General features: G+C 22.1%; 2 protein-coding genes across 3 annotated transcripts; both read left to right on the plus strand.

Annotated features, from left to right (window-relative positions):
* The first annotated feature begins 39 nt into the window (after nucleotides 1-39).
* LOC112595996 lies at nucleotides 40-3,292 on the plus strand. 2 transcript variants are annotated; one of them, XM_025341429.1, is made up of 5 exons: nucleotides 40-191; nucleotides 709-913; nucleotides 1,802-1,893; nucleotides 2,540-2,665; nucleotides 2,890-3,292. In XM_025341429.1, the coding sequence occupies exons 1-5, from the start codon at nucleotides 123-125 to the stop codon at nucleotides 3,136-3,138; spliced, it is 741 nt and encodes a 246-aa protein (XP_025197214.1). In that variant the 5' UTR covers nucleotides 40-122; the 3' UTR covers nucleotides 3,139-3,292. The 2 variants fall into 2 exon arrangements, with proteins under 2 accessions (XP_025197214.1, XP_025197215.1); XM_025341430.1 differs by lacking the exon at nucleotides 2,540-2,665.
* Nucleotides 3,293-5,703: 2,411 nt separating this feature from the next.
* Nucleotides 5,704-12,128, plus strand: LOC112595963. The gene is made up of 5 exons (XM_025341382.1): nucleotides 5,704-5,889; nucleotides 6,547-6,667; nucleotides 7,549-7,640; nucleotides 9,280-9,430; nucleotides 11,793-12,128. Exons 1-5 carry the CDS (start codon nucleotides 5,824-5,826, stop codon nucleotides 11,939-11,941), a joined length of 579 nt encoding a protein of 192 aa, XP_025197167.1. The 5' UTR covers nucleotides 5,704-5,823; the 3' UTR covers nucleotides 11,942-12,128.
* The last annotated feature ends 114 nt before the right edge of the window (nucleotides 12,129-12,242 follow it).

Here is a 12,242-nt window from a genome sequence, read left to right on the forward strand (position 1 = left end):
AATATAGTGAACAATTACATTTAAAATTAAATTATTAATCGTTAATATAATATAATTTTAAACTATGTATTAATGCTTTCACTTTTTTTCAAACTTTGAATAATATACATACTGTGATAATTATGCCAAACTCGTGTTTTGGGTGTTGTTCTCTTCGTCACGGCGTTAGTTGTATTTACATTTTTAACATAGTAAGTAATATAGTAGTAATATATACTTATAATAATAGGTACATATGCTACTTACATGATTATTTACCATTTAATTTCCTTACTCATTTAAATACTATTTAGTAATCGTGATATTATATAATTACTATTAATACATTATATGAAACCAATTAAATTATAATACTAAATTCAATTTATGTAAATATTAATACTATAAAGTATATACATTATACACTTCAGTTTTAATAATTAATTTAAGGTTGAGTATTTAAAATTTACAAGTTTAAAACTATATTTTTTATTCAATGAGCATAGAAAACAATATAATAATAATTTAACAAATTAATTTTTAACGCAACAGAATATAATAATTGTACCTACATTGAGATTCGTAAAGACTGATCAAAAACCAATTAATAGTATTTTTGTATACTTATTTATTTTATAAATTTTTAAGTCTAATGATTACTAAAAGCTCGTAATTAAACTTATGACAGTTTTACATATTTAAATATTATATTATTTGTTATTTATTTAGTTTTTCATCACATTTGTAATAATGAGTGATTTCTTACACCGTTTATCAAATTATCATCTACTATACTTTGAGCATACCAGTTTTGAAAATACTACATTACAAACATTAAATCCTAATCTTTATCCTGATGAAGATACGCTATTACACTTCAACTCTACAGCCAATGACTTTTATCAGCCAAAAAAAATTACACCGATCCTGAGTGTTAAGTATTTATTTATTTTATTAATAATCGGTGGCATAGATATTATATAATTATTGTATTTAAAAATCTAACAAAAACTCCATCTTTTCTTACTATTATTTCACACTTTAAAATAAATTATAAGCAGGGCTATAAATTTGTTGATTTTGGGAATTAATTAATTTTTTAAAAAAGTTCGAAAGAAGAGAAACAAAAAATATGATTCACAACAAATTCTATTTTGTATATTTTAAACGTCAGTGTATATAACTTTTTTTTATGATACCTATAATTAATTGCATATTTTAGAAAATTATAAATTTAAAAATAAATTTAAATTGTTAGAAAATCTTTTTTTTCATAATATAATACACGTTTATAACAAATAAAACAATAATTGAAAGTAATGATCAATTATACTCATATATGGTTTAAACGATATATTTAAGTAGCCTTTCAGCGAAGGAATTTCGACTTAAAAACCTAAGTGCTGATATTTTAAAATTAAAATTTATCTTGCATATACATATTATATAACATACTTGCAATTTCATATGTTATCAATTTATTTTTTTTTTCATTTAAAATATAAATATATACAATTCCAATATTTCATATGCATTATATTTATAACATAAATTTTCACATAATTAAAAATAGTTAGTGTATATTTCTAATACATATTCCATATTTTTACTACATTAAGTTTCAGCCCTAATAATAATTTTAATAATTATTAAATCTAACTTTTTCCTCCAATCATCGTACAGCATTCAACAAATTAATCAATCGATACTAACCGAGCTTGGTGATAAGAGTTCAAACTAATCTAAATTGCTTAATAATAATGTGTACATGCATAAATTAATAAGTATACAAATATTAATTTATTTTATTATATGGTTATAGAAATTTTTATGGATTACATATTTATAGTAAAATTGGGATGGAATGTGATGGAATTCTATTTAAACATTAGCCTAAAAGAATCAACGTATTCAGTAAGTACCTTATACCTATGTTAATGTTGTTTATAATTTGTACATTGTGCACATGATAACTGAAATATATTACAATAATAAATAGAACATATAGTTTGTTAATTTGTCTTTTTGGAAATTTAAAATAAAAATGTATCCAAAAATTCACAAATTTTAAATACATATAAAACAAAATATCTAAGTATATAATATTTATAGAAATCCATTAAAATATTTAAAACACAAAATAAAATTTCGTCAACAAATTATAATATTATTATAATTAATTTTTGTTTTTTAATATAAATACAGGTAAATTAATGTATAAATAGAATATTATAAAAAATAAGAAAATATAAATAAGTTTTCAGCTTTAAAAAAAATATATATATCGATATAAGAATAAACGAAATATTTCAAAAATTACGTATAAATAAACCAGATTTTAATAAAATACCAATGAAACCTTAAATTAGTAATCTACCTTTAATTTTATACAAAATTATAAATATTACGGCATTTGCAACATTCTCGGTTTTAATAAAATATAAACAAAAAAAATTTTATAGTTATTATACTTAAAATTATAGTCCTTGTTGATTATTTAAAACTGTAAGATTTTATTTCCAATTAGAAATAATAGGTACTTTTTGAATTTCTTTCATAGGTGTCTCCAGAAAAGATTTATGCTTGGTTAGTGATTTATTATTTTAACTTAGCCTCAGGAATAATTTGTCAAATTTTCATCAACTCTCAGTTAAACGACTATGGTGATAATCTAGGATTTTTTGTGGTTTGTACAATTTATTATTAATATTTAAATATGTATATATTTATTTATATATTGTCAGTAAAAAAAAATATATTACCTAGATGCGTGAATATTATATTTAAAATTAGTATTTCCTTAATTCCAAAATAATACGTCATTAATCATTATTAATAAATGTTTATAATTTATTATACTGTACTGTACTTCTATAAATTATTAAATACATACTTCCTTTTGTATTTCAGGGTTTCGTAGAAATAGCATTTCTTGTGGTCGAAATCTACTTTGTGCAATTGTATTACAAACAACAAAAGTTAACTGCAGTTAACGATTTTTTCCAATTAAAATGGAAATATTTACCAAAGTCCAAGAAACCGTCGGATCAAAATAAATCTGCAATAATAATAATATCAGATAATTCACTTGAACAAACACAAGACCAATCCGATTACATCCCAATATTTGTAAAAGAATTGCGTCACGCAAATTCTTAAGATTGTGTAATGAAATTGGGCTACATTTTGTTACAGTGATAGTTTGCGGTGTAGAACATAATAAAACGTCTTCCATGTTCTTTATAAATAGAATAATTTTTTATATTTAATTAAATCCGTGTATATGGTTTGAATAAATATAAGTGTATGTGCCTACGCCCTATACAATAATAGTTATTTATAAATAAACTTTTACTAAAGTATACCAAATGCAAAATTATTTTATAACAAAATTAGTAATTTTTAATTATTAATACGAAAATAGTATTATATAATTGTGTATTTAAATATATCTACTATCTATATAGATATGAAAATATATTAATGATTTCTAATTGTATAACTAATACACACGATTGTAAGATTACGCCTACATGTGATTATCAATAAAATATCAAAACCAGTAGTAAACAATTAACTATTAAGTGATCTAATTTAAACAATTTTGGAATAAAATTACACTTTATATGAATAATAATAATAAATAAGTTCATTAGTTTTTGTTCATGCAAAAAATTGTCTAAAAGAATTAACTTAATTTAATAACACAAACGAAGTACAGACAATTTGTGCATTTTTAAGTTCATAACAAAAAAAAAGCATATTTAACACGTTATAACAATGTGAATATAAAATTATAATAACAACAAATATCTCATAATACATTTTCAAATAAGAGCTAATAATATTTTAAAAATACTTAAGTAATTATAATATATACGAAGAAAAATGAGGGATCGGAATTGCCAACAAACATACAATAGCGAAGTAATACGTTTAAACCATAATGTTTTTGTATTAATATTTTTTTTTTATTTTTTTTTAAGATGAATCAACCATAATTATTTATGTGTTAAGTATGTGCATGTATTAGCGTTTTTATTAAACATTAATAAATTATGGCAGAGGAGTAGTATTTTTCACACAGATCCTTCTCTGCTGTCGGTTTAAAACGGAAAAAAAACCATAATGTTTGAGAAAATGAGAAGCAAAAAAGGAACTATACAAATTAAATAGTGTAAACATGTGTTGGTGAAAATTGGAAGGAACTCTAAAAGAGATTTTTCAAAGTTGGTACAATGAATCAATAAATTAAGATTAGCTGATGTTATGTTATTACAATTTTGTAATGATTATTTCAAATAATCATTTGGATTTACGTACATACAATAATTATACTTATTAATTAATATTTCAATCACACTTTTATTCGTGATAATATTGTCTTATATTATAAAAGCGAAAAATGAAATGTTTAAAAGCAGTAAAGAATATGTTAAACTTGAATTATATACATCTTACCTTAGTAAATCTATCTAATATCTTTGATCTAAGTCCTATTAGATATTTTATTCAGTATTAAGTATAAAAATAATCTAATCAGTTTTTACTTAAAACGATGAGATTTAAATCATGACGTGTATTGTGTATACATATACATATATGCAGATATAAACACCAATTAATATTGTATAATTGACAATATTTTAAGTATATTATTTATTTACATTATAACATGAACACATTGAACACACTTGAATGTAAATTTAAGTTTTATCAAATGCCCACATATAATTTTGTTATTATAATTAAGAGAACGCTACACCCGAATGTGTTGCCTCCGTTTTATAAACATAGAACATGGCAAATTTGCGTTCAGTAGAACCAATTGCCAATTATGTACTATTAACTTTATATTTGAGTAAATTAACCTATTATCAAAGTTAACAACAACAATATTAAAGCTAACAACACACAATTTATTCTAGTGAATGAAGTTTGGTATGTTGCATGTTTGTATAACGGAGGCAACGCACGCGTGTGTAGCGTTCTTTTTTGTCTTTACATGTTAGGTAGGTAACTTGGTACTGTTATGTTATATAAGTAGTCTGTACAAGACATGTAAAATTACGATAATTTTTTTAATGTATATGTATATGTATATATATGTTATCTATGTAAGTACTGAACTAAACAATTTAATATTTTAATATATTATTTTAATAATTAATTTTTATCCATTTGTTACCTAACTGTAATAGGTATTAATATTTTTACAACAGGTATCAATACAGAAATAAAATTATAATGTATACTTATTAAAACTTTATTGTGTTTTAATAAATATACCTACCGAAAGTGAAAGATTTATACATTACAATAATATTACAATTTGTCTGCAAGTTAAAATTGAAAATTTATATATTATGTATAATATATAAAATATTATAAAATAATTTATATCATACACAAAATATCTAATTACTAATTAATGTCTATCAGATGGTTATTTACACATGTTTATATTTAGGTAAGCAATTTATTATTATTTAGGTATATAGTATGTAATTAAATTAAGGTAGGTATATTATATATTTGTTGCATATTTGATATAAGTAAAATGTGTTTTGTTTAGAGTTTCATTATTATCTTATATCAACATGAAATATTTATTTATATTAAGCAACAAAACGGATATATATATATATATATCAAGTTTTTATTTTCCATTCAATCCGATAAAATGCAAAGGTCAACTTATCATTCGTTTCCTTCCTGATAATTTCAAACAAACACTGTATAGTTGTGTTTCTATATTCATCCAGTTCGAACAAATATTTTATATATTTTATAGAAAATAACTACTCTTTTAAACCAACGTTTGTGAATTGTTTATAATAAAATATGCTTTCATCGTGCTTTGGATTGCCCTTACGGACAGGAACAAATATTATCGCGATTATTAATTTGGTAAGTTAAATTAATATTATTGTTTTAATTTTCATATTTGAATTCTTTTCAATAATATATTTTACATTACACATTACTAAAAGTTTTACAGAGTGATAGAATGTCTTATCATGTTTGTCACCTTAAAAAAACTTATTTTTTATTAAATACTTATGAAATTATGAATTATGGCTTTGGTCTAATGGTGCGAAAATAAATTAAAACTAATCTTGTAAAATATTTTTCTCACCGCACCCTTTCATTTAGAGTCTCTTACACGAGCACATAATCTTAATATTTTATTATAATTAGATAAAATGGCATATTCTGCTAAATTACAAATTCTGATTCCTTTGACTGGTATACATTAATCAAACTACATCAAATATGTGTACTTAAGTTATTATTTACTAAGTAATAGATAATTTATATTATGTAACAATGTTTGTCTAACCAAACGTATGACGTGTGACGTGTACCTACACACTAGCGATTAAGTAATGAATAACGAACCACTTGTCAGCCCAAAACTTGAAAATATTGTTTAAAAAAAATTATTTTCCAAAAATATTTTCAGTAAACTTTTAAACTTTATTTTCAAATTTTAGTTTTACGCATACTATTTAAAATAAATTAAAATGTATTAAATATAGTGACAAATATTTATTTTTTTTTTAGATTGCATCGATTTGTTATATTTGTTATTACATTTGGGAACATATTGTAAGTTATGATGTCCCCGAAATGAGGAAAAGTGGGGAAGACATTGAAATTGATCAATTATTACAAATTACAGAAAGTAAATAAATTAACTTATTAATTATTAATATAACTAATTCTTACATACATATATTTTACCTACATATATTAACAAAGAAGTTGGCTGCAAGGTGGAAGTTGTCCTCTTTGAATTTTTTTCAATAAACGTTGTCACTGTTAATTTTATTAATATTTTATATTAATGACTATAAATTAAATCAACACTAAAATATCATGTTCTACGTCATTTTTTTCCATGTAGTATCGAATTCAATAACCAATGTATATAAATATTTTATTTTTTTCATAAATTCATTAAAATTAGGCTATATTACAGATGAGGTGGTGAAAATTAGTATTATTCCTTTAGCAGAATACTGTAGTATAGGTAAATAATAATAAGCAATCCAAGTATATTTAAGAATATTTTAGTTAATTTCTACTAACTTATTAATATAAATATATCGTAGATCATGGTATATTTATCAAAAAATAACCATAATATTAAAAAAAAAAACATAAATATTTTACAAATTTATGATATATAATGGAAAAACCATTTTTTATTATCTTCTTAAAAAAATCTTCCCGCATATTACTTCAATTTTTTAACTATTTTTAATGAAAATAATATATAATATCAAATAATCAACCATTAAGAGTTATAACAAAACAAAATATTATACTTTTAATTAAACTTTTATTTAATTTTACTGTTGACAAATAATCAGACAAAAATTAGAAAAATTATTAATTTCGGTATATTACTGTACATTTATATTAATTGGCATGAACAGTAACTTAATAATATTTTTATGATAGCAATTGCTCGTTACATCCTATAATCATTATTATAACTGCTTATATTTTCTAAAATACTTAATTTTTAATTTAATGCAATACGAATGTATCTGTTTTTAGAAGTGTTTTTGAATTACATCACATTAGTGTTTATGCTCGTTGGATTTACTTCACTGTTCGCAAGTTTTGGATTGAAACAAGCAACATCGTATGTACGTTAAAAGTTCAACATATCAGGTATCAATATACCTATTTGTATAATAAAAGTGCATGAGTTCATTGACCATTGGCTGCAAAAGAAACTTTTCAAAACCCTTTATTGGCCGACACCATAGACTAAGTTATTCATATGATTAAAATTAAATATATTTAATTACAAATTATAATACGATTATTAACTGAGAAATAGGATTTTTTGAAATATTTAGTATTATTTAAGTACATTAATTTAAAGATATTATGTATCTACTTATACCATGCATTTATTCACACTGTATAATGGTAAGATTTAATTAACTCAAAATTTAATGATTAAGTTCTTTTTTTTCTCTTTTTGGGGCTTCTCTGCGAGGTCCGCAAGAACTGGTCTTTTTTATGTTCCATTCACCACATCACCTGGTTCTTAATTATTTTTTGTCTGGAAGAGGTGTATTGTATTTAAATGTTCCAATTTTCTGACGACACTATTTAACATTTTTCCAATTTTTTTTTTCAAAAGGTTATACCAAATATTTAATACTGCCAGAAACATTTAAATACATTTTAATTAAACGTTATCTATACTTACATTATTAAACGATAAAATTTGAATAAAAAATTCTACATATCAATATATCATCGTCCGAAGGCAAAATAAACAACAAATCATGGGCGAAGCCGTGACGGATCGGCTAGTAGCATATAAAAAGTGAATAAATAAAGCGGGTTATTAATAATAAGAAATATTTAGACCATTAATTAAAATAAATTTGTTTTTTACATATTTTATTATTAACTAAAATGCTACTTATTTATACTACACTAAGCAGTAAATACGTACCTATACCTAAAAATTATAATAAAAATTAGTTAACCTTTTTTTTATTTTACTTGTTATACATTTTAATAGTTTTTTAAATGTATCTATAAAAATAAACTTGATTGATAAATTATTTAATATTTATATAAACAAGTTTAAAAAAAATGTTATTAATCATTTTAAAGTGGCACAAATTACTATTTTTGTAAATATACGATTATACAGATTAAAACATGTAATTTTATTTAGTTTTATGTGACACTAATTAGTAATTACAACTTTAAAAAATAAAATAATTACCAAAATAAATTTTTAGATTTTTTGACTTTTAATGATTTATTCAAATTAATGTAATAATTCTGTTACACATAGTAGATATTTATTGATTAATAAAAAAGAAAAAATTGATTCTTCTCAGATTAAAACGTTGTTAAAATTTTAAACTCTCATTATTTCATTTTTCATTGGTCTATGTACATCATGCGTATTAAGGAAACATCTAACTACAATGTAGGTCCTACATATTTTACATATTTTATTTGAATACATATAAATTAAAAAAAAAATAAATAATTTATCATATACCCAATTGATTCCGTATAATTATATATTATATTATTCTTTAATTTTATTTTAAATTGTATATCTATAATACCTATGTAGGATTTAAAGTAGGTACTATCTATTATAATGTTTATCAATTATATTTATTTATTAAGAGTTTTAAATTAATCAAAAAAGGTACACAATCATACTATGATATTTTAGATATTTAAGTACAAATTACAATATTTAAGTTTATTTTTTTTTTTTTTTTTTTTTTTTTTTTTTAGAATGCAACACACAAGATTTATCTATGGCTTTTGATTGGCTATGTCCAACTTGGCACAGTTCTCACCATTGAAATTGTTATACTTATGAAACATCCATATTTCATCAAACATAATATAATTGGATTGATCATTTTCTTTGCGCTTTTGGACGGTAAAAATATACTTATTTGTACTACTCTGACATATGATATAAGTAATAACAGTAAATATAGTGTAATACCAATTATGCCTTTTATCAAAAATTCCCAAACTTTTCCTGGTTTAAAAATGTTTAAAGTTTGGTAACTCATAATAGCCTTTTTTAGATTTTGAGCAAATCGGTTAATGTAGGTATTGATTTAACAATTATGTATTTTTTTTCTATCTTATAAAAATGCATAAGCACAATTTTTTTTTCACATTTTAGGTTTCAAAATTTACAAAAAAATTTCAAAATGACGACAATTATAAACTACATGTAATTTGTAAAAAAATTATTAATATTTAATTTTTATGGTTAAAATATAAAAATATAATACAATTTTCCTCTTAAATATTTTATACTAGAACTAAAAAGTCTTGAAAATATATAAGCTAAATTAATTTTATACATATTTTTAGTTCAAATTTGGATAAAATTACGTATTTTAACAACGAATAATTATGTTTATTACCTATTTTGTTATAATTCAAAACCATTATGAGAATTTAAAAACTATGTAAATAATATATTTTATTATACTTAATGAAATTTCTAAAATACTTATTTAGATGAATTTAAGATAATATCTATAAAAAGTATGAACTAATTTACACTGTTTTACGGTATTTATATTAAGGTAGTTATAACTTAAAAATTAATAACAATAATATCATATGGTATAAATAATAAATATATATTAATATAACAATTAAATACTAATAATATAATAAATACCTACAATATTTAAAAAAAATTTATATCAACCTATTATAATACTAAAAGTTTAATAAATTACTAATAGTTATATCAAAGTATATCATGAAGTATACTTAGACTACCAGACTATCTCCACCCAGTAGCGTGGCAAATTGAAAATTTTCCAGAGACAAAGAATAACATACCACGGACCTACTCACCATAGACCACTATATATATATACATATGTATAAAAAATGATGGGGAGGAAAAGTGTTTAACATAAATCGATATAGTTAATGCATGATAATAGACTACAATCAATTATATTTCAAATTACTGTTGACCACCTATTGATTATCGTAATATTATATTTACAATTTAAGAACCCACCGACCACTAATCAACCTTCTATTTAAAAAAAAAAATTTAAGAGGCAATTGCTTCCGTGATTATCGTTTTCCATTCCACTGATCTCCGCTCAAAATCATTTTTCTTATATATACAGTGATGTATCATAGAATTCAAATTTAACACACCCATTAGATATAATTATATCCACTCGATACTTATGTAAAGCAGAACGATATTTACTTTATAATCTATAAAAATAATAATTAATTATAAAATTAAATCCTATCATCAGTCATCAATGTACAATATAGTCAATAGATAATGGTCAATTAATAGCGCGACAATTGTTAATTTCATAAAAAAATTTGAATTCCAATTTTTCACAAATTTTTCAATAATTAAATTAATAACCATAGGTTCTAACAAATAAACTATATAAATAATAATAATAGGTTTTCAAAAACAAATGTTAACAAAGTTGTCAATAATTAAAATAATCGGTTGAAAGTTCAAACAATTAGTCACAGAAAATCAACCACCATCAAAAAAAGTGTAATGATCGAACAAAAAAACTAAATATTATATGTGGTGATTAAAATGATAAAAATAAAGAAGTAAAGATTATTTACGAGGGATTGTACATTATTTTCAAACTACAAGTTTTTAATTTTTTATTAGATGCTATTATTTTAATCATAGACAACTTTGTTAAAATTTATTTCTGAAAACCTATTATTATTATTTTTATAGTTTATTTGTGAGAACCTATGATTATTAATTTAATTAATGAAAAATTTGTGAAAAACTGGAATTAAAAAAATGTCACGACTATCAATTGTCGCGCTATCAATTGACCACTATCTATTGACGTAAATTCCATTATATTATTATATAGCACTTAATATTATATAAAAATATATAAGCATTTCAAAACTTAACACAACACACCAAAAATATAACTGTGATCCACAACTTGGAAACCTTTGCTTTATTCTACACTCACCAATTGCGTATTTATTGATTGTGTAATCCCCCACCCAATGCATATTTTAAATAATCAAAATACTGAATATAATTTTTTATTTTGTCAATTTATAGGAGTTTATAAAATTATTCTTTTTATAATTACACCATCTTCCCACAAAACACATTAACTGACCTTAAAAAATGCAAAATTATTGTAAAATTATTCTGTGTTAAAATAAGTATCTGTGTAAAATAAATATTAGCCACTGATTTCATAAAGATGAAAATGTAACGTTATGATTTATTCTATTATTAGTTGCCATAGGATACCAGCTGTTAGTAGTACAGTCGTTCTATAAAGAAGAGAAATTAGTTGAAGAAACCAATTACTCTAGATTGCGTTCGGATTTAACAACACAGATTGAACATCAAGATGAAGAAGAATTTCAAAACATAGATCTTTAACATTAGTACTATTTTTGTTTATTTTGACTTAGGTACCTATCTACCTTTATAATTAACGCATATGCTATTGTTATTATTATTATTATTATTATTATTATATTAATATTTTTGTAAAATTGTTAACTGGCTAATGAAGTATGCATGAGTCAATATTATACTGAGCTTTTAAATGTTGTTATGTGTACATGTTTTTTTTATACCTATATAAAAATGAGTAACAGTTTATATAATGCATAAATAGATATTATATTTTATAATAATACAATTATTATCAGATTAAACAAATCATTTTTAACTTCAT

Source organism: Melanaphis sacchari, unplaced genomic scaffold (assembly GCF_002803265.2).
Source record: "Melanaphis sacchari strain LSU unplaced genomic scaffold, SCAv2.0 Contig2_pilon_pilon, whole genome shotgun sequence".
NCBI classification, from domain to species: domain Eukaryota; kingdom Metazoa; phylum Arthropoda; class Insecta; order Hemiptera; family Aphididae; genus Melanaphis; species Melanaphis sacchari.